Genomic DNA, 23,791 nt, shown 5'->3' with positions numbered 1-23,791 from the left:
ACAATCTGCAAGTAAAGCTCAAGAGTGGTCAGGATGACTTGGAAGTCTCTTTAACTCAGGGAAAGGACAAACCGTGAGGGGCACAAGTAAAGGTTCAAATTGTACTCCTGGGAGACTCACCATGTCAGCTAAAGCTGTGGAGAAATGACTGCCTATCACCAAGTTACAGTTAAGAACCTGAATTTCCCTACATCACACAGTATCGTTATCAGTCCACACCCATGCCCAGACACCTCAACAAATCTATTCAATGCAGAATCCGTAAACAGCTCACACCCCATTTATTATTTAAAAATATTTTGTTACAAAAGGAAAAAAATACAATGCAGTATAAAAGATTGACATCGTCATCAAGTTTATTACACAATTTTCAACCTATCAGAAAGACAAACAAATCACCGACAACAGGGGGACGGGGCCTTGACCTTTTGAGGGCTGGGATTTTTTTTTTCTCCTTTTGCTATGAGGAATAAAACTAAAAATTCTGTCATTGAGTAAAAACAAAAAAAATGGGGAGAAAATAATTCTCCAGGTAAACAGCTTTTCTGATATTCTATATATTGTTTTTCCTTAACTGTCAGTTTACTTGGTTTTCTCTACATTTTAAAGACACCCACGCTGCTTTTAAGAATAAGTACATCACATCACTTAACACTTGGCCAATTGGGCAGGGTGCCAGCCATGTTCTGAAGTGGAATAGGGATTGGCCTGGGAGGCAGGAAGATAAGCTACAACTTGTAGCCCGTCCCAAGTGAATGAGCCTTTCAAACCCTAGGGGATACTCCCTCAGTGACTGAAGTGTGCTGGAAAGAGAGGAAAGATCCAATTCAGTTTCTCTCCTCTGAGTCTATCGGGTCTCCAATGACCCCATGCCTCATACACAAAGCCTGATCTCACATGCCACATCTCTTTTCACATTAGATGTCATAGACCCTGCAGATGCATGCAGAAGGAACATCACCTATGGTACTCCAGGACTGTGGCTACCTCCTGCAGGAGCAACCTATCACAATTTCGACGCTGAGAAAAGCAATTCCATCTGCCTGTGCAGAAAATAGTCACCAGTGTGCTGGTCCTTACAACTCTGAGCTGAGTTCACTTAAGTCAGGCTTCATTTCTTCTCTGTTCTTTGTCAAAGGCAGGAAGCACCTCCAGGCCAAGTGAGGGGGCGTGTTATAGCCAAAGAATAAAAATAAAAAAACAAAACAAAACAAAAAAAACCCCAAAAAACAACAAAACACCACATCTGTGACTTTACCTGCCTATTAGTGCTGAGTAATCCCACAATAAGTCAAAGAATGTACCGTGGGGATGCAAGCCCATGCTTACATCAAACCTGAAAAAGAAGAGCCCATGCAAGTAGGCCACATCCTGCTCAAATTGCTTTCTTCCCCACACTCCTGGTACTTAACTAGGGGTCCTCATTACTGAGGTCCCATGACATCCCTATGTCCCAAAGGCAGTTACCTTCCTCTAAAACAAGGAAGAAGCCTTCTTGGGGGAAGGATTCCATGTTAAACGGAAAGCCCCAAGGAAAGGGAACACCTAAGAGCTGGTTATTGCAACAGACAACCGAGCCCGAAGCAGTAAATGGTGGTTGGCTAGGCTTCCAGGAGAAAGCAACCTCCTGGGTTTTGCTTTCGAGGGGCAAGTCCATTGAGGAATCAGATAGCAAGGAGTCAAAAGGATTTAGCCCTCTAGAAGGCCAGGGAAATAAACCATCAATACGTGAGAAGAGAAAACCCAGAACAGCAGCTTGTCACAAGGTAGTTTCTGTTCTCATGGTCCCTCCTCAAAGGGCTACAAAGGTAAAGGGGTTGAACAAAGAAGTGGTATGTTAGCAGGGTTTGGACCCTCTTGCCCCCACCAAATCTAGTACCGAGGGCAGAACCCTTAGGTATTTTTGGCACACCCAGTCACTCTCCGAAGATCCCACAAAGAGGATCCGTTTTCTCTGGGAAGGAAGTTTTCTCAGTAACCTCACCATTGACTGCTCCTGGGGAATCAGAAACTCAGGTTTCCTTGGACAAAGCACCATTCTCTATGGAGACTAGGGGCTGGACACATTGCTGTCTTCCTGTCTGCCCCCATTTCCTACCCCATAAAGTCTTTAGGTTCTTCCCCTTCTGGCAAACAGGAGGTGTGGAATTGGGAGGGCTGCCAAGCCATCTTCAATCCTGTAGGGCAGAGGGTATTGCCTGGAGGAAGTTAGGGGTTTGGAAGAGGGGAAAGGGGTGGAGCGGCCTCCATCCTTTAGTCCTGATCAAGGTGAGGAGATGCAAGTCCATTAAAAACAATTTGCTTCCACCCAGACTCCTGCAATGAAAGTATCAGAAGAAAACACCAGTTAGAGGCCACTCTCATTAGTAAGGGGTTATATGAGATACACTGGCTTTTCCTAAAATCACAACCTAAGTCAGAATGTAGGCAAAGAATGCAAGCTAAGTGGACTGTCTGGCATCGAGTAATGTGAGGAAATAGGTGGAGAGAACACAATGCGTAGAGATTAAGAATAACCAAAATGGTGACATCTTTAAGGTTAAGAGGGAAACAGACAATGGAATGAGGTCTCTGAAAGCAGTCTGAGAATATATTAGCAGGAAAAGATAGGAACTAACATTTCAAGAGAAGTTGCTGCTGTAAGGAAAGACTGTTTCAGAAAATCTACTCCGAGCAAGTCATAGCTTACCTTAAGGGAGAAAAAAGAACAAAGAGAAAGAAAAGGAACGGGAGAAATAATAGTAAAAAAACAAGTGTGTATACAACCAAGCCCACCGATCCCCAAACACTCCAGAGGTTCCAGCAGGACACTCCCAAAGCAAACTCCTCAATATCTGTTTTCTTTTAAAGCAGTCCTGGTTAGAACAGACTTCAAAACCAAAAAGCAAACACCCCCCCCCCCCAACCCAACCAAAAACCTACAAACCAAACCAAAATACAGATTCCAAACAGTATGCTATGCATGTGCACACAGATACATAGATAGCACCAGAGCCTTTCCAGGCTATACTGAACAAAATACAAATGATTTTAAGACTCTTCCCAGATAGAAGTTGTGGATGAGGACCCAAAGGTATAGGAACACCAACCAGGAATGACTTGGCCAAGCAGAGCACAGAAAAAGAAAAGAGTAGTAGTCATCATCAAAAACATCTGACAGCTTGTTAAGAACCTTTACACCCGGGGCTGGAGAGATGGCTCAGAGGATAAGAACACTGGCTGCTCTTCCAAAGGTCCTGAGTTCAATTCCCAGCAGCCACATGGTGACTCACAACCATCTGTAATAAAATCTGGTGCCCTCTTCTGGCCCACAGGGATACATGCAGGCAGAATATTGTATATATAATAAATCTTTTTTTCTTTTTTTTTTTTTTAAAAGTTTATTTAATGTGCATTGGTATAATGCTGTCAGATTCTCTTGAATTGGAGCTACAGACAGCTGCAAGCTGCCATGTGGGTGCTGGGGATTGAACCCTGGTCCTCTAGAGGAGCAGTCAGTGCTCTTAACCACTGAGCCATCTCACCAGCCCCTATATAATAAATCTTAAAAAAAAAAAAAAAAAAAAAAAAAAAAAAAAAAAAAAAAAACTCCAAACCAAAAACCTTTACACCCAAAAGTTAGGGGCTGCTAGACTACCTGCCACATTTTTAATGTTAAGGTCCCTAGCAAACCTGAAATATGCAGATGGTAGTTGGTCACTAGATAATATAATCAGGACCAACAGTCAGAAGGAAAGCGAAGAATTAAATTCAGGCCTAGTATGTTTACTAAACTGAACCTGGAACTGCAGCAATATGCAAATGCTTACTCTTGATATAAGTACCTTTGTAAAGAAGTCTCACAAATCTTGTAAGAGTCACCCAAGAAGACATATACACACCAAAGACATCTGCATACTGCCTCATCCTCCTAACCCTGGGTTGGTACTACCTTAGCCTGCTATTCAGAATCTGTATGATCTTCATCTTGGTGGCATCTTTAAACATATATGCAAGTATTTGTCTCTTTTTCTATAAAGAAAAACTAAAGCTCTTAGTGCCTTGTTTCCTAACATTCAGGCTTCTGTGCCTTCTTTGTTTCTTAACATTCAGGCTTCTGAATGTTGTTTTCTCAAGACAGGGCCCTGCTGTGTAGCTTAGACTTGCTTTGAAATCATGATCCTCCTACCTTAGTCTTCCAAGTGCTGACTACAGACATGTACTATCACAATTGGCTGAATCTTTAAGCCAATTTCTGTTCACACCTGAACAGAAAGCCCAGTATTCAATGATCAGAAGGGTATGAAATGAGAATGATTCTATTTCAAGTAAGAAACACCCTGAAATTATGGGACTATTAGAGAGTTGAAGATAAAGACTACTTAGAACACCCTCAAACTCCAAAGCATACACATACATGCCCTGAAGAAAGGCATTTGTGAAGTGTCCTTACAGAATGAGATGCAGAGGATAACTGGTACTGGCAGTAGTGCCTAAATGCAGATGGAAGTAAGAGAGCCATCACTTCAGCCAACTGAGCTGCGGTCCTCTCCTGAGGAGCAGAAGAGGATGTTGCTCTTCCATTGATGCCTCTGCACAAAACATACCTTTCCTGATCAGGGAACACATGTTCACAGCACAGAATATCTTTTAAAGAAAAGATGCTATAAATGCTGTTCAAATGGCTTGGAGGAGTAAGGTCTTTACAGAGAGACCTGTACAGCATTTTCCCAACATGAAACCTGAAACTTAAACTACAATTTAGTAAATGAAAATAGAATTCAGACTACCAAGAAAATTAAAGATGATTTTTTTAACCTCTTTAAAGTGTCTGACTTGTACATATATGTTAGAGGAAAGGAAAAGAAGTGATGTGAAAAACTTACCCAAGAGTGAGCTTTCCTCATTTCATCACAGGCCTGTACCAGTAAAATAAATGTTTTTCTGTAACTCCCAATTTCTTGCTGGCAATTTCATTGTCAAAAGGTTGTCAAAGGAGCAAAGCCAGCAAGAATGGTGATACACAGTCAGATATTCTATTATGTACACTAAATATGGCTTGAGACTACAACTGCTGCTTTGTACAGCTCCCTTCCTGGTCACTTTTCTTTTGCTTTTAAAGACAGGGTTTCCCTGTGTAGTCCTTGCTGTTCTGAAACTAGCTCTGAAGACCAGGCTGGCCTCGAACTCAGAGACCCGCCTGCCTCTGCCTCCCGAGTGCTGGGATTAAAGGCGTGCGCCACCACAGCCCGGCTCCAGGCTGGCATTCAAGTCAACAGACCTGCCTGCCTCCGCCTCCTGAGGGCTGGGATTAAAGGTGTGTACCACTCCTAGGTCACTCCTATTCCCTCCAATTCCAAAGAATACACACTACATAAGGGGGGGGGGGGGCAGGTGTTGTCTCCTTTTAAAAAACAAACAAACAAAACAAAACAAAACAAAAACAAAAACAAGGTCCTGCTTAACCCTGGCTACCCTTAAACTTGTGGTTCTTCTGTCTAGGTCTCCTGAGTACTAGGCATTACAAGTTTGATCACCCAGTGCTGGCCGTTTTGGATTTCAAGTAATTCTTTGGTTGCACTAGCTCAAAAGGTGATGCTGCTACTTACTGAAGGGAAGGGGTAATAGACCAAGACATCCATGCCCACCTTGTCCATCCCCAACAAAAAAGAAGGCCAAAGCCACTTATGGGCTACATCTTCATTAGCCTGCATTTCCACAGGCTATGTATGTTATGTGAACACCTTTCAAAACTTAATCCGTTGCAAAAATGTAGAAAAACAAACAGAACATATTCAGAGCTAAACTGCTGGCTTTTATGCTGGTTATCCTACATTTTAGAATTTCATGAGATAAGCAAAGAACACAGAAAGTTTGTTTTGCCTGTTTGTTTTCTAAATAAAGAAAGAAGGCATGGAATTTGATGGCTTAGGAGGATCTGGGAGGAGATGAAGGAGGGAAAACCATGACCAGAATATACTATGTAGAAAAAAATATTAAAAAGACAAGATAAAGGGAAACATAAAGCTAAAAAAAAGAAAAAGAAAAAAGGAGAAAGGTGTAGACTGAAAATATTAGTAATTGTTATCATTCCATTTACTTTCTGTCAAAGATGACAAAAACACTCTCAGCCTATAAAACTGTTTAAGTAAAGTGCCAGGTGGTTTTTGATCCCAGCTCTCAAAGAGTCAAGAGACAGGAAGAGCTTTGTGAGTTCGAAGTGTGATCTACATAATGAGCCCAGGACAGTCAAGACCACATAAAAGAGACCATTTCACAAAACCAAAAAAAGGGCAGATAATGGCCACCAAGAAAGGGCAAACATAAGGGAATGTTTTATTTTCTGCTAGTAGGTTGTACCTAGGCAGAATGCTGCAGAACTTTCAAAAGGTTTGAGTTTACTGTGACCTATGAGGATGCACAAGGGGAAAGGGTTCCCAATCTTTTTTTATCCAGTCATCCATAGATCTACAAAGCCTGATCAACTACATTACTTCCAAACAATCAGGCAGACAGCAGCCCAGACAGATCCATCTAGCCATATTCTGCTCTATTTTATACATCTCCACAGACAGAACCAACACCCATTCTTTCTTACACCACAAACAATCCTTGTTAGCAGCTTTCTTTCAGTTTGGATTACAAAATGGTGGGATAAAACTCAAGAGCCATAGGCTCATTCTCCAAGAAAGAAATCTTTCTATGAATGAAAATATAGAAAAGTAGAGCTGAGAGACAGGGAGCCTAAGTCCTGGTGACACAGTCCCCGAGCCAGACAATCCAACCTAACTTCAATTACCCACACCAATTCCCCAACATTCCTGCTTTTACAAAACTTACTAAAAACAAAATTATCCTTCTATTTAATTATTCATAAGGTCTCTAAAGCTTTTGAAGATTTTTCATAATGGTTTTTCTACTCTAAAATTCCAATTTTCAAAATCTTTTTAATGGATATCAATTCTTGAGGTCATTAATATTGTTTTATGAAAAGTAAGGTAACAACCTCTTCTGCCTTGGCCAATTTTCCCTTGTACTTGAAAATTGGGATTAAAATGTAATAATGGTAATAACAGTGGTTTTCATTTATTAAGAACTCAGAGGAGGAAGGAACATCTCTATTACAAATCTTCCTTTTGTTTTGAGAAAGGGTCTCACTTTGTAGTCCAGGCTGCCCTTCAACTCAAGGCAATCCTCCTGCCTTGACCTCACAAGTGCTGGGATTACAGGCGTGAGCCACCACGCCCAGTTTATACTTAAACCACTGGTCAGGAACAGGGCTTCTTCCCACCTTTCTCAGTGGTGCCGGTCCCGTTCTCTATCCCGGTGTCTCTCATGCTCCCGGTTCCTCTCTTGGAAATAATCATCATGCCGGTCTTCATTATGAAGCAAGTCTCGGTGCCGCCTGCTGCTCTCCCGGGACCGACTGGGTGACCTCTCCCTGGACCGATGCCTTTTCCTATCAGAAAGATCCTTCAGCCTCAACTCAGAGGGCCTACCACACAGCCTTTGCACATGGGATTTTGTATCTTCCGGTGTTTGTTTAAAATATTCTTAGTTCTCTATCATGGAAGTACTGTCTGAGGATCTTAGTTCTTTGAAGTCTAATCTTTACAGAAAAATAGATGATAGACTTGTCAAGATTTTACTAATGTATTGGACAGGGTATTTACAGTTTTGCAAGTATTATGATTTCATCTTTATAACAGGTTAAGTAATAGGACTTTCCCCCTTAAGTTCTTAGAACACTACTAACTTCCATATTCAAGATGGTCAAACAGGTAGTCAGCAACAGAACTGAAATCCAAACCTAAGATTCAAAATTCCCACGTGTTCACCTAGTCCAATTACTCCCTTTCCTTGACCACATGGTGCTGAAGAATTGAACCTAGGGACTCATGAATGCTAGGCAAGTCTTATCATTGAGCTACTTCCTCAACATGGAAGCCTGTGTTATCAGTCTTTTTTTTTTTTTTTCCCCCTAAATAAGGCCACTGCTTCTACTGAACACAGATCCTGGTTTCTTTCATTTCCCAACCAACCTGCAGGAGAGCATTGCTCAAGGCCAATCAGCCCCCAAAGCAACCAACTCACCTGGAAGAGCTTCCACTGGCACCCACACTGTACGACTTGGCCTCTATGCCATGAAGACAGTCTTTAAGAGAGGAGATGAGGACACGGCAACGCTCATCATTGGCGACGCGGGACTGTTTGATAACTGCAATGGCTGTGAGTAGTGTCTCAATGGCATCACTGTAATCCCCTGAGAGGATGAAGGGAAAGGCCAAAGATGAGAAAAGGCAGTAACCAAATTGGACCAAAAGGAGGATGCAGGAGGACATAAGTTGTGAGTGACTGGCTGCTTTAAAGAGTCATGGTAAAACGAACAAGGCAGACATAGCAGGTATAAAAATGAATGACAGTTATAGTACGGTTTGAAATCTGACAAAGGCTAATGGCCTTATTATCAATGTATCCTTGTCTAAGGGCTACTTGACAACACTGATTAAAATAAACTGTCCAAGGGCTAGAGAAATGGCTTAGCTGTTCAAATCACTTGCTGGTCTTGTAGATCCAGGTTTGATTTCTAGCACATACACAACAGCTCACAACCACCCATTAACTCCCAATTTTAGGGAATCCAATAGGCCCCCGGGTCCCAAGGATGTATGTGGTACATATACACATGCAAAATACACACGTAAGTCTAAAACGTAAAAATAAACTGAACCAACATTTGAGCCAACAATTCTAAATTTTTTCTGTTCACAGAGCTGTGTCTTAGCCATGTTTTAATAATATTGTTTATCTTTGCTAGGACCTGGCCAGGCTACATAAATTAAGGAACAATGGCTCTGCAGATTACTAGTTATTAAACTCATGAGGTTAGTTTGTAGGCAAATAAAGTAATCTATGTGAAATGTTTAGCATAGTGCCAAACACACACTTAATATTAAGATGTTAAGATATACTAATAACTCCCTGGACTCTGTCAACAAAAAGTCCATAAATTAAACTCTATTTCTAGCACTTATTAATATTAAAAAAAGATATACTAATAACATAGGTGTCCAAAATAAAGGAAGTGAAAAGATAAAAAAACCAAAAAAAAAAAAAAAAACCAAAAATCTTTTTTTTGTTGTGTGGGCTACTAGGGGTTGAACCCAGAGCTTTGAGCATACTAGGAGACTATTCTATCACCAAGCTACATAACCAGCCTTGTAATTCATTTTTAGAAAATCAAAATCATACATGTTTATAATATGTGCACTCCCCCCAAAAAACTGAAGGAATACCCACCGTTCACAGAAGGTGGTCTTGGTGGTCCTCATAGAGGATTTTCATTTATTCAGTTATTTTATTTTTATTTATATTTATTTATATTTATTTATTTATTTATTTATTTATTTATTTTTTGGTTTTTCGAGACAGGGTTTCTCTGCAGCTTTTTTAGAGCCTGGCCTGGAACTAGCTCTTGTAGTCCAGGCTGGCCTCGAACTCACAGAGATCCGCCTGCCTCTGCCTCTGCTGGGATTAAAGGCGTGCGCCACCACCGCCCGGCCCAGTTATTTTTTAAAGTATTATATTAAGCCTACATGTTACTTATTTCTTTTTTTTATTTGCAAAACAGGGTCTCACTATATAACTCTAGCTGTTCTGGTAACTCACTATATAGACCAGGTTAGCCTTGAAGTCACAGAAACCTGGGTGAATGTACACATTATTCTAAATTTATAATCATGTATTTTTTTAACTCACACACCTCTGTTACATGTATATATAATATACAAACCCTATTACATGTATATATATTATACAGCTTTCAATTACACGGTAACATGCTGAGAAACATGCTATTAGGTAGTTTCATCATTTTTAAACACCACAGAGTGTATTTAAAGACTCATTTTATATATCACAATATATATATATAAACATATTTTTTATACACACACAATTTTCTATCACACAACAGTGGTGTATGAACTTCCTAAAATATCATTTTCTTTCTCTTACATATTCACACCCATACATTTAAATCATCACACTGCCCTCAATAACTAGACCTTTCATTTCCCAAATGTGAACACCACCTGACTCAAGGATATGGCTACAGGAGTAATTGCATATCGCCTTTTCAAGGAAGGTAAGAAGCTCCAAGTAAAGAAAATAAAAGGAAGAACAGATCTACATACTGGTCTGCTGAAAATGAGAAGTGGGTGGCTTTATGAAAAGTAGCAAGAACAGAATGGACAGAAACTATGAAGGAAGTGAAGCAACATGAAGGACCAGGAACACTGGCACATCAGCTCCAAATAGGCAGGGAAGCTCTGTCTGTTTTAGAGGCACAGTGAATACACATTATAGTCCCTATGACTGTAATAAGAAAAAAGGAGGGAGATAAGGATTTATTCATCAGTCATCTCAGTGTGAAGGGACTGGTTCTGAAAAAGGAACAGAGATTACTTCCTCTAAACTCCTCTGTATTATTGTATAATAAAGATCACGTATTATGTTTTAACTTAAAAGTCAAGGTATGTTTTTTTAGTGAGGGAAGAACTGACAAGAACACATACTTAGTGTTTTTTTTATTTTATTAATTTTTTTAACTTACTGTTTTTAAACTATGCTGTAGAATCAAATTGAAACCAAAGATCAGAAATTACTGTTGGGTATCGGCAGTCTGCATACATTTTAGAACCACGTGGGAAACCCCCAGGAAGAAAGTGAGCATGACTTGGACCTCTCTATTTTAGTATGCCAGGCCATTACTCTGCCCACTGAGCTATAAACTATAAACTATATCCTCTTCTTTTATGTCCAGAGCTTTCAGAATCATAGTTACTGATTCTTCAGGTAATACTGAGAATAAGACAAGTAAGCTGAAAGGGTGTATGATAAGCCTTAGGATGATAAAAAAACTTGCCTTTCTAGAAACAGGCTACCTACAGGCCACTCGCTCTGCCCAGACTTCTTAGTGTAACAGATCCATTATCATAGTACCATCTAGTTGAGGAATTACTTCTAAAACCCTAGGGCTTTTAATTCTACTTTGTATTGGAGTTACTACATAGACAGACACAGGTCTAAAGCTTACTTCTGAGATAAATATCTCCCACAGATAACAATTACATTCTACAACAAATAAAAAAAGGAAATAGTGTCTATTATTCATAGTGTAGGCACTGAGTAGTTTTCTACAGAGCAGGTCTAGACATATGACTGGAGCTTCCTCAAAGCCAAGAAACCAAGTCATACACTTCTTTTGGGCATATCTTCTGATATCTAACAGTGTTCCAGCTTCAACTTTTCGAAGTTTTCCAAAAGGAAATGACAAAGGGGAAAATTTGAGCTAAAGGTAGCAAAGTAAAAGTTAATTACCTGCACTGGCTCCAGACACTGCTTTGGAAATGGCACTGCTGGAAATTGCTCTGTTTCGCTTCATTATTTCTTCAAATTCAGCTTCACTCACTGTAGAGGGTGGAGGGCCTGAATCTCGGCTGCAGAGAGGTAATACCATGACAGATTGCCCACATCCTTTATTACTTTCAGCATATTCTATAGTACTGTTATTCAATTCTTCTCTAGGCTATTTCTCAAATATTTTATGTGTTCATTTTTCTTCAAAGACAGGATTTATATCATATGAATTGATAATTTTGGCTTGACTCAACAGTACAAATCACTGTAGCATCTGCAGCAGCCATTTATGGCACCAAGTTTAATCAAGCTGGTTAAAGGAGTTATGAAAAATATGATTTGGGCTGGGTAGTTAAGATGAAAACAGAAAACGCTGAATAAAAAACACTGATGGAGCAGGGGAACTAAATTAACCAATAAAGTGCCTGCTAGGCAAGCCATGAGAACCTGAGTTCAAATGCCCAGAACCCACGTAAAAATACCGGGAATGGTGGAGCATGCTTATAATTCCCGGTGCTGGGAAAGTGAAGACAGGTAGATCCCTGGGGCTCACTGACTAGCCAATTTAATCTACTTGGTGAGGTTAGACCAGTGAAGCCTTTCTCAAGCAAGGAGAACAACAAAATTGAGGATGACACCAAAAGTTGTCCTTTGGCTTCCACATTCAAGTATACACAGGACACATGCAGCTGCACACACATGCACTTGCACATACAGGCATGCAAAACAAACCTTTGACAGATACTAATCTATGTTCCATGACTCAACATCACAACGAGATTAAAGAGGAAAAGAATCAGCACTCAATACTCCTTCATTTAAAATAATGTCTAAAACACTGTCTATCTTTTTTCCTATTCTTTTCAGTTGTTTTTTTCGAGATAGGGTTTCGAAAGACAATAACCCTGGTTGTCCTGGAAGTCACTCTGTAGACCAGGTTGGCCTGCCTTTGTCTCTGGGGTGTGTGTGCCACCACTGCCCAGCAAAATACCATCTACTAATTTGAGTTAGAGGCCAATCTGGTTTACATAGTGAGACCCTGTCAAAACCAAACAAACAAATAAAAAAACAGTCTACTATCCTGGCTCAAATCTGCAGGGAAATACAGTTTTTACCTGCCATGGTGGTTATAGGGTGTAGAGGCCTTCATGTAAGTATCTGGTGGAGGCCCCACTGTAGCATTTGGTGGGGGGAAGAAGGCTGGATTGAGGTGAAGGGCTGGTGGAATGGCCCCAGGGGGAGGTACAGCCAGATGAGGAGGTAATCGAGGAGGGGGAGGCATGAGATGCTGGTAGTGGATACCAGGAGGAGGAGGAGGGACACCAAAGCTTGAGGAGAGAGGTGGTGGGGGTGGAATTGGGGGTGGGGGCAGACCCATCAGGGGAAGGGCTGAAGGAGGACGGTTAAAGTAGGGCAACACGCTGGGGGGCTTATCCACACGAGCAGATGAGGGTACAAGGTTCTCAGAGGGAGTTGCCCGTCCATCAGCGGAATCACTAGAATCTCTGGAGTGGGCCCGTGGAGGTATTCCTGCAAAGCAAAGCAGAGCTGATGTTACTGCCTAGGCAGGCTTTGGACATAACAATAGGACCAGCTCATCCCTCAACAAGTCATCAGGCACCACATTGAAGAAGATGAAGCAGCTAAGAGAAGAAACAAATCATTTGGTGCCTTTCCATTGGCCTCAGTGGAAAGATTAGAAGAATTTTCGTTAAGACAACCCCAAAAAGTAACATGATTCCTTAAGTCCTGCATGTCAAAGGATGTTCTCATCTAGGATCCTCAAAGTTTTTAGAACACATTCAACCTTTAAACTTGTTTCTTATTTTCAAATACACACATTCCAAACAACCCATGAGAAAATGATGTTGAAGCATTCTCAGTGATGTTCTGCTGGATTCTATCTGCCTTGAAATCCTACATCCCCCAGAGTTCAGAGATTCTTAAGGCTATTATAAGTTGACCTTCTTTATTATGCTATACTCTAGAAACATTCTCTTTGCCAAAGAACTCTGGTCAGAGAACTGAAAAAACATGGGAAAAGCAGGAGACAGAGCCATTCTCTATCTACATAATTTTCACTGAGAGAGCTAGCTCAGCCTTCTGAAAGTAGACCCCAACAGAATATGATAGTATAGCCTTAAGAATCTTGCAGGGAGAAAGATGTAGAATAAATGGCGGGGCTGCGTCCCACCACCCGGCTAGCTTTACACCCAAAATAATTACACAGAAACTGTATTCTTTTAAACACTGCCTGGCCCATTAGTTTCAGCCTCTTATTGGCTAATTAACCCATATTTAGTAATCCGTGTAGCACCACGAGGTGGTCGCTTACCAGGAGAGATCTTAACCTGCGTCCATCTCAGAGAGGAGAGGCATGGCGACTGCCTATGGTGACTGCCTGAAGAGTCTGCCTTACTGCCTTCTACCCAGCATTCTGTTTACTCCGCCTACCTAATTTTCTGTCCTATTAAAGGGCTGAGGCAGTTTCTTTATTAACCAATGAAATTAACACATAGACACTCCTCCATCAGAAAGAAGCTTAGCAAATATGGAGGGGGAGAATGCTTTTTAAACTAGAATTTATAGTCAAGGCCAACCCTGAGACAAGCCTATGGTGGGATCAATTACAATGACAACCACCTTGACTTCTTCACTATGATATACTGCCCATCTGCCACAGGCCCTGTTTGTTCTTCATGTTTCAAACACATGACAGTCCGTTGCTTTCTCAAATTATTATGAACTGAAGAGATTTAAAAGCAAGTGCAGTACTCTGTAACATTAACCTCTTAGGTACTGTTCCAATACTGGCTTGTATATTTGGTTACAAGTCCTCAGAGAAGCAGTCGTTTTTAAGCAGAGGAAGTCTTTCCAGCAAAGTAACATGTACAAGGATAAAACAGAGAAGAGGTAGAAATACTAATCTTAATACAGCTGTAAAGAGATGCATTTTGGGGAAACCATGTGAAGGTCAAATTATACAAAAACTCTGAAACAGAAGGGACTTGAAAATGTCAGTTGTCAAGGGAGCTAAGTGTATGCCATTAACCCAGGGCAACAAGCCTCATCCACCCAGCTGTCAATACAAAGGACAAGTGCGATTGTTTCTATTATAGAGGCTCTATTTCCACATGAAAGACATACCCAATTAATACAAGAACTACTGTTTTAGAGCTAGGTACAAGCAGTGACAGCAGGTATGTGACAAAATGTTGCTGCCACCACCTTTCCCTAGTAGTGGAAGAAAAGGAGGTTGACTATTTCAGGCAAGGTCTTGCAGGGTAAGTTGCACCCTGTAAGATTAGGGTAAGTCAAGATTGGTTTTCAGGTTTAGAAGTCTGATTTTAATAATTCACCAGGGAGTAATCACACCCCAGGAGATTGAATAATGCCAACCAAACTCATAAGAAACTGTTACAAAACCAAAGTAGTAATTTATTAGTTGATAATGGCAAACATTTACTGCCAAGCCGACTGGAATACTTGTAGGCTGGTCAGTGCATTCTCTTTCTAGAAGGAAAGCCTCACTAGTAAACCAAGGTAATATCAGAAGGTGGTTTGGTGAACAGAGTCAGATTAAAGGGAGTAATATGAACTTAAGGGAGCAAACTAACACAGAATGCTGTACTTCTAAAATTTTATTTTTAAAATTTTAATGTATATGGTAATTTGCCTGCATTTATGTCTGTGTACCACACATATGCAGGGCCCACTAAGAACAGAAGAGGAGTAGAGTTAGAGACAGTTGTGGGCTTCAATGTAGGTGCTGGGAATTGAAACTGGGTCTTGTCAAAGAGCAGCTATTCTCTTAACTGCTGTGAGTCATCTCTCCAGCCCCAAATAATCCCCCCTCCCAACCAGAGACAGTGCTTTCTGTGTAGCCCTGGCTATCCTGGAACTTACTCTGTAGAGCAGGATGGCCTCAAACTCAGAGATTCAAGTGTCTCTACCTGCCAACTGCTAGGATTAAAGGTGTGTACCACCACTGCCTGGCTGCATTTTTTTAAAAAAACTAATGTGATATAGTTTTGCCAACCAACTAAGTAGTCAATAACTGTTTCCTTTCTCTAGGACAACAATGGAGAAACAATGCTTAATTTTTATTACCTAACACTTCTTTTGGTTGATTTTTACAGAGCACTCCACATATACACTCATGATAATATCACAGCCACCTTTGCAAACCTTAACTACACTCAATGTGTCTGCTTTTTGAAAACTCAAAAGAACCACATCTTATCTAAAAAGCAAGCCCATTCATGCTTTTATTCATTTATGGGAGAAATAGAACTGACAGTTGACAGGAACTTTAATCATTTTTCAGTTCCAATGGGAAAGAGGCCCAGAGCAGTGAACTAACTTGTTCAAAAGGTCAAAAAGGTCACAAGAGTCAAAGGCAGTACCCACTGACAACCTGAACCTGATTCCCAGAATTGTGCTGTTTACACAGATCTACCCACTTATGCCAACAAGCCATACCTAACAGGACCCTTCCCCCAAATACTCCACATCAGTCTGAGCCCACGCAACACACCTCCCCCCATCATACAGATGGTCTCCACGTACCCCCTCTTGGGACTCGGACGCACTCACGTTTCCGAGCCTGCGCCTCAAACTGTGATAAGTTCTGTCGGGTGGCCGGCCTCACATCCACTTTTTCTCCATTAAGAACTTTTCCTGGCAAGAGTTCCAGCAATTTGTGGACAGAATTTTCAGAGGCTACCACCACCTCAGCATACCTGGGGAAATCAAGTAAAAAGAAAAATACTGAGACACTGGAAAAGGAAAAAAGAATTCTATTTGACAAAGAAAAAGGCACCTTGCTAAATTAAATATGAACACACACACAAAAATCAAAAATAAGGGGCCACCCTATATGCTTCCTGTTTTTTTTTCTTACTTTTTAGAATTTAAAATTAACATTCTTCCCTTCAGCAGATGGATATTCAACTTCAACCTACCTAGGTCCTCAATCTATGGCAATTTGTCAAAAACCAAGGCAGTAAACTAGGCTGGAATGGAAAGGGGCTGGAATCCAAGTTCAAATATATCACAAATCTGTTACTTTAATAGTCACAAACTAAAGGGGGTTCCCCAAACCCAGACCTCACCCTTTAGACTGGCCATTTGCACGGTTCTCTGCAAATTTCAATTCCACCACATCATAGACTCCTATAGAGCGAATAACCTGGATCAGCTGCTGGTCTGTAGTCCACTGGGGCCGGCAAGATGGAAAAGGGAGAAACGTCAATAGCTACATGCCTGATACCCACCCACCCAGATGTCCCAAGTCCTGTTCCCAAATCTAGGACTCCAGCCACAACCATGACCACCCACAGGAAACCCCAAAGCCCAGCAATATTTCAATCATTGCAGGCTTTTGTCCTGAACTCTAAGCCCATCTAATCCCACAACCCCTATGTTTGGGGATTAAGATTGAAATTTATTTTAATTTTGACTGACATATGGGCTGGTTGATCATCAGATCAGATCAAACAGATTGTTAGCAACTTTAATTATAGATGTGACAGTCTAGAATTGACCATGCCAGGAACTTTCTCATTAGTATATAGATTTCCTGATTTGGCATCCCCACCACCAGCCCAAAAACATGTCACACAGTTAACTTTTACAGAATCGTTAACACATATCCCAAGTACACTAGAGCTATCAAGGTCTTTAATCCCCATCACCCACCATTATCACAGGACCATCTAATGACCACCAAGAGTTCAAGGTGTTCACTCTGAAATCTCGTCCCATAGATGACCCTGCTAGACATAAAGCCCCAGGGTCAGGGGCAGTAATAAGATGGCAGAAAAGGCAACTACCCACTTAATCAATGCTTTCTTCGGCACCAGTACGTCCTCAGGATAGTTCTCTTTCAGAGATCAATCCAACCTGATCCCAGGAAAAAGAAATCCAACCCCATCAGAGCACAAAACAGTGCAACAGTGGTTTCTGAAAATGCCATCACCTCCCAGTGCTCTCCCTCCAGCCCATCCATAAGACTTCTGGTTATCCTTGCTTACCCAGGAGAAGCTGCCTACATAGACAGCTGCTCGTCTACTTCGCAGGCCACTGTATGTATACAGGATCGCAGGGGTCTTGTTGTTTGGTTTGGGAGATGGCTCCTGGCGAACAGGAGGGGGTGGTTCAGTGCTACTGCTTCTGTCATCTGAAGGCTGTGAGGTAGCCGTCAACACATCATCATACAGGTCAATCTGATCTGTATTGTTGAACTCTGAGTCCTAAAAGAGGAGGGGCTGACAATGGAGTCTTCGAACTTTTCAGTTTCCTTCTGCTTCATTCAAGTTGACTTAGAACCTATAAATGCTTTGTAAAGCAATGTACAAGATCTCCCTGTCCCACTCTAGAAAACAGGGTATCAAAGAATTCCTGATGTGAAACTCTTCATTGCTTATGAGTTTCTAAGACTATTTGTAGTGTGCAAGTTTCTGACCTTAACCTCCTGTGAGGATCACAAGGCAAATGGTGAATAAGCAAACAAACCACTAATGAACAATTAGATATATGTGCTACTGTCATCAACTGATGTCACACTCAAAGACCACATCTAGGATATATTAATAAAAATGTATTTCAGTAACAGATTCTATACTATTATTGCATTTATAAGAGTACATTTATTTAGAAATATAAAGGGGAAAAGAATGTTAAAGTGAGTAGGCAACAAAATGCAAGACAATACACTGAGTTACCCTTTGGTTTATACAACTGATCCAGGGAAACTTTCAAGCTCGTAGAATACAATCTCAGCTTCCTAATAATCTTCTAAGAAACGGAGTAGAGGACTGGGGATACAGCTCAGTTGTAATAGAGTGCTTGCCTTGTAAACAGAAGGTCCTCAGTACTTATCATATATCAGGTATAGTAATTTTCCCTTATAGCTCGAAGAACAAAAAGGACATGTGCCTGTAATCTCAGCATTTGGGAGGCAGGGGCAGTTCAGCAGTTCACAGCGGGCTTCATACAGAGTTTGAGACCAGCACAGGCTGCACCAGATCAACTTAAAAAAAAAAGGGGGAGGAGGTCAGTGAGATGACTCAGTAGATGAGTTCAATTATCAGGACCCACATGGTGGAAGAAAAGTTTTGTCCTCTGACCTCAACACACTTGCCATATACAAATGTAAAAATATAAATAAGTCACCAAAATCCCCCCCCCCCCAAATCCCTTCCTCCTAAGAGGACTTGATGATGACTCTATCCTGTTCAATGCTCTAATCCTCAGAAGCCACTACACTTAACTCTCCATATCTGTTAGTTTTCCACCCACAGACTCAGCCAGCTAAATATCAGCTGAAAACATCCTTTAAAAACTTTTTTAAGACAGGGGCAGAAGAGATAGCTCAGTGGTTAAGAACACTGGCCATTCTTCCAAAGGATCTGGGTTTGATTCTCAGCATCTACTGGCAGCTCACAACTCCAGATGCAGGGGATCACCGTGGCCTCTGAAGGCAATGCATGTACATGGTGTATAAACACACACAGAGGCATACGCATAAAAATACGTATTTTTTGCATATGCATAAAACACCCACACGCATAAAAATGAAAAAAAAAATTTAAAACCACAACGTAGAACTCTTGCTGAGCAAGACAAGGCCTGTCTTAGCAAAGGTGAAATAATCATTCTCATCATCTGAAGATTTTTTTAGAGCATAGGGAAGGAATGTATAAAGATTTTCTATGCAAAAATACCTCCTCCAAGTGGTTCTGATCATGCTAGGCAAGATCTCTACTACTGAACTTATCTTAATTTTTTCTTTAAAGTTTGAGACAACAAGGTCTGGCTAAGTTATTAAGACTGGTCTTGAACTTGTGATCCCTTTTTGCCTCAACCTCCTCAGTAGCCAGGTTCACAGGCTATACAATCATACCCATAATCGTTTTTGTTTTTTCTATTTAAGATTTAAGCACCTGAATATTTTGTTAAAGAGAAAGATTCTGTGACCAATCCCTGAAAGATATTAAGAACAACTAGACAGGCTCCAAAGCTACAGAGAAACCCTGTCTCGAAAAACAAAACAAAACAAACAAACAAACAAAACAAACAAACAAAAAAGAACAACCAGACTTTATACCTTCCACCAAGGCTTTTTAAAAGTGAAAAAGGCGTGCGCCACTGGGCCGTGGTGGCGCACGCCTTTAATCCCAGCACTCGGGAGGCAGAGGCAGGCGGATCTCGGAGTTTGAGGCCAGTCTGGTCTACAAGAGCTAGCTCCAGGACAGGCTCTAGAAACTACAGGGAAACTCTGTCTCGAAAAACCAAAAAACAAAACAAAACAAAACAAAACAAAACAAAACAAAAAAAAAAAAAAAAAAAAAAAAAGGAAAAAGACATTTTCAAATGAAACGTAAAAACAATAAGGAAATAACAACATTTCATATATTCAATGCCAGAAAACTAGGATTCCTTTTATGCAGTATCTGGGATTCAGAGATGTACCTAAAAGTTGTAAGACAAATGTCATCACTGAAAACTGGCTAGATTTAAAAAAAGTCAGTGAGTCAATAAGATTTCAACTTGTAGAGCAAACACATCAGAGGGAATCTTTTCATACTATTAGCTTAAAGGCAATCAATGGACTCTTTTCAAAACCTCTAAAAGAACAAAACAGGCTCAATCCTAGAGGACCTTGTTTCTGTAGATTACCACTTCCAAAAGAAAATCAAATGAATCTGAATGTTCCAAGTCTCAATGGTCTACCTGGGCCATGAAACCACAGTTAAAAAAAGCTAATGGTAGCCTGACATGGTGGCACATGCCTTCAATCCTAGCATTCAGAAGGCAGAGCCAGGTGGATCTCTTGAGTTGGAGGCCAGCCAGGACAGCCTGGGCTAACGAAAACCCTGTCTTGAAAAAAACAAAATAAAAACCCACCTATCCTATAAAAGAAATACATCCACATTTTATAGGTGGTAATGCTAAAAATTTTTATTCTAAGAAGTTTAAACTGGAAATATACAATCAACACTGAATAAGTATCTCAGCAACAATTTTGTGTTCAAGGACACACATACACAAAGCCACAGCTATCTCATGAAATGTCCTATTAGGAGTTTGAGTTTGCCCTCTAATATACTCAATGTTCCTACTTTCTATCTCTTTCTTGGTATCTGACCCAATGAAGTAACTAACTTAAGTACATTTTTCTCAGTGCAACCATTTTGACTCATGGTTATTTTCGATTAGAAGACCACATTGATTTTGGGCCTCACACTCACAGCTCCACAGTTCTTATCTTATTCCTCTCCCCCATCACTGTTGTCCCTTATTCTGCATTGTTACTGTCACTTTGTTATTTTACAACTTTTGTTGTTGTTGGGAGAAGGGGAGAATTCTAACAGTTTCACTTTGTAGCCAAGCTGGCCTCAATTTGTAGCAATACTGCCCCAGCCTTTGGAACACTCAGATTATGAATGTGTATCACCACACCCAGCTAATATCACTTTTACTTTTAGCCACTAGGAATGGCACCAATTTTCCAGCACAGGGATTCCCACTCCCCCAACAACTCTGGCAGCGCTAAGGAAACAGAAGTAGTAGTTCAAATCCTTCCTGATGTAGAACCAAGCATACTTATAAAGCCCATGTCAGCATGAGAAGGAACAAACAGAAAACTTAAGAGTGGCAGGCAGTTCTCAGTCACCTTTTTAGTTTTCCCCTGTCCAGTAAAGTAGCGTGAATCCCAGGGCTCCCAATGCAACATCAATAAAGTATCTCTGCAAAAGGTTTTTGCAGTACATGCTGCCAGAGATCAGAAGCAAATACAGGGTTCCATGTAATAAATGTGCTAATTTCCTTTTGGGAGCAAAGTGCTCTTGAGGGAGCTGTATGCAGGGCTAGCTTGGGGCAAATCAATAACTGTCCTAAGACATTCAACAACTCAGTTTATATTGACTGCCTTCTATCCAAGCCAACTTGTAACAACTCCACCCAGACTTTTTAACCATTTAGCAGCTTCCAGCTTACACTAAAACCAGCTTTGCCAAAAATTAACTTATGGGGATGAGGTAACCCTTCTCTACTTCTAGAACAAAAAACATTCAAAATCTATACTTGTCTCAATTTTCCCAGTATCAAGCACTGCCTGTTGGTACAACTGTCTAAGAGTCCACACACTAATTAGTCCATACACTAATTTTGGTTTTAGGTCAATAAGTCCTTTTAAAAAAAGCTAATTAAGGAACAAATTACTGAAGTTAATAATGTCTACCTTGACAAAGTGATAACCACCGGACAAGAACTGTCTTATTTAACCCCCCCCCCAAGTCATACTATACTGTTTAACCAATTATTAATTTTTTTAAAATCAAACATGGCCCATGGTCAAGGATTCTATTCCCCAGAGAGAATGAGTTTCAGTAGCAGTCAACAATACAGATTCAGAATTTGGGGGCACCATCTTTTAGTAATACAAAACTTAAGAGAGTTGTTAATAAATGACAAAGCCGTAAATTTCAAATGGTGAAAGTCTGATTCAAACAAATGCATAAAACTCAGGAAGGCAAGACTGGAGAGGGCTCAGTAGTTAAAAGCACTTTCTGTTTGTCCAGAGAAGCTGAGTTTGGTTACTAATACCCACACCAGGTGGCTCACAACCACCTTAACACCAGCTCCAAGGGGACCCCACATTGCTGGGCTCTTTGAGCACCTGGACTCACATCCACATCCCCCCCCCCATGGATAATAAAATAACGGAGCTCAAGAGCCTCTTTGTTACCCCTATCAAAGTCAAGGTCCAAGCCAGGCATTCTACTTCTTTAGCCCAATCTTCCCAGGTCCCCTCCGTGTATCCACTGGAATACACCAATGAGTCAGAACCAGTTTGCTTAAGGATAACAGTTCTGAAGAACCCAGGAAAGATAATTAAAGTTTTAATAGAAAGTATCAGTTGAGCTTTGCCTTCAAGATCACAGAACTCAACTGCATACATTACTATTTCAAGAAACATTTGTATAAATTCTCTGGTATTGTAATAATCGCAAAGACACAACTGCCCACAGACTTCTCAAGACACGGTCCAGCTATTTAAAAAGAAGTGAAGCGGGAACCCCATCTTTAAAGTACATTTTATACCATGTCTCTCAAAGTTATCTCTTGAACTGTCTGCACCATTAGGAGGGGACTAGCAGGGGGAGGGGTTAACATTCTGGAGCCCCAAGCTGAGAGAACAGCAAAGTAACAAGTATCAAAATTATCCACACAATACTGCAACAAATGTAATTTTGAGTTTTAATTATGGTAGTCATTTAACTTTGGAATGACTTGGGGAAACAAATTCCACAGGCTGATTCATCATTCTACTACATTTGGCTTTTTATTTGCTCTTAAAGCAAACCTTTTAAAATTGAAGCTTGGAGGTTCAAATTAACATAAAGAAATGATCAGTCGTCTTCAAAGCCTCCGCTAGGGGGAAACGCTTCGATAGTAAAGAGAATTATTTTGAGCTGATAGAGAAATCACTGCCAGTAGACTGATGAAGGAAACCCCAAAGCTGCTGCTGATTCCTCTTACCTGGTTGAACTCTTCATCAGCGTATATATCAATCAAGTCCACTCCTTCTGACATGGCTCCGGAAATACGCTCTCGAGCCCGGAGAACGGACAAAGTAAGAAAGATGCCACTACGGTATTCAGAAAAGGGTAAAAAATTTTAAGGCACGAGGGTCCCAGGCAGGGAGGAGGGCAGTGGTCGCCAAGCTCTTGCCCCCGGAGAGGCAGCATCCCTGCAGCCAGAGCCCGGCCCCACCCGCTCCGCCCCGCCCCCAGCCTCGCGCCGCCCCCAGCTCTCCCAGGCCGCCCGGGCTCGCGGGGCTCGCTGCCCATCACCCGCGGGCCCGGCCCGAGTTGCGCCGACTCGGCGCCCGTAGCTGCCTGTGGCGCCACCGCCAAGTCGAGGCCTCGACTCTCAAGAGGGCGCCCGGGCCGTGCTGTGACGAACCGTGGCGGCGAAGGCCGCAAGCTCAGCCCGGCGCACCTGCTAGGCCTTGGGGGCGGCCGAAGCCGGAGTCCCCCGCAGGCCCGGAAGCTACCGTCGCCTCCACTCCAACCGGGCCCGGTCCTCGCCCTCGGCTAGGCCTACCCGGCTCCCTCCCACAGCTCCAGGATCTCAGCCCCTCCCTCAGAGGCCCGCGCTTCCCTCCACCCGCCGCCTTCCGCCGCCACCTCAACCGACCCCCTCCCCGCCGCGGCGCCAGCCCCGGCCCTCCTTCCGGCCCCGCCGGCCCCCGGCCGCGCGCCCCCGTTACCGGGAATATGGCGGCGGCCGCGGAGAGTCCCGACTAGGCCCGAAGCGCGCGAACCGCTCTCCGCCCCAGGTCCCGCCCCCCCCGCCGCCGGCGTCACACGCACCGCTACTT

The 23,791-nt window shown here is 41.8% G+C and overlaps 1 protein-coding gene across 6 annotated transcripts; it reads right to left on the bottom strand.

Annotated features, from left to right (window-relative positions):
• Nucleotides 1-331: 331 nt before the first annotated feature.
• On the bottom strand, nucleotides 332-23,750 carry Cpsf7 (cleavage and polyadenylation specific factor 7). 6 transcript variants are annotated; one of them, XM_038320943.2, is made up of 10 exons: nucleotides 23,681-23,750; nucleotides 22,948-23,056; nucleotides 17,436-17,654; nucleotides 16,515-16,618; nucleotides 15,970-16,142; nucleotides 12,516-12,930; nucleotides 11,362-11,480; nucleotides 8,074-8,242; nucleotides 7,271-7,438; nucleotides 332-2,316 (listed from the first exon to the last, which is right to left on the bottom strand). In XM_038320943.2, the coding sequence occupies exons 2-9, from the start codon at nucleotides 22,999-23,001 to the stop codon at nucleotides 7,276-7,278; spliced, it is 1,416 nt and encodes a 471-aa protein (XP_038176871.1). In that variant the 5' UTR covers nucleotides 23,002-23,056; nucleotides 23,681-23,750; the 3' UTR covers nucleotides 332-2,316; nucleotides 7,271-7,275. The 6 variants fall into 6 exon arrangements, with proteins under 6 accessions (XP_038176871.1, XP_038176878.1, XP_038176886.1 ...); XM_038320950.2 differs by lacking the exon at nucleotides 23,681-23,750 and adding an exon at nucleotides 23,410-23,577; XM_038320958.2 differs by lacking the exon at nucleotides 23,681-23,750 and having other exon boundaries at nucleotides 15,997-16,142; nucleotides 22,948-23,195.
• Nucleotides 23,751-23,791: the final 41 nt, after the last annotated feature.

This window comes from Arvicola amphibius, chromosome 1 (assembly GCF_903992535.2).
Source record: "Arvicola amphibius chromosome 1, mArvAmp1.2, whole genome shotgun sequence".
Taxonomy (NCBI): domain Eukaryota; kingdom Metazoa; phylum Chordata; class Mammalia; order Rodentia; family Cricetidae; genus Arvicola; species Arvicola amphibius.
The sequence above is the reverse complement of the archived record's forward strand: the minus strand, read 5'-3'. Positions and strand labels throughout refer to the sequence as shown.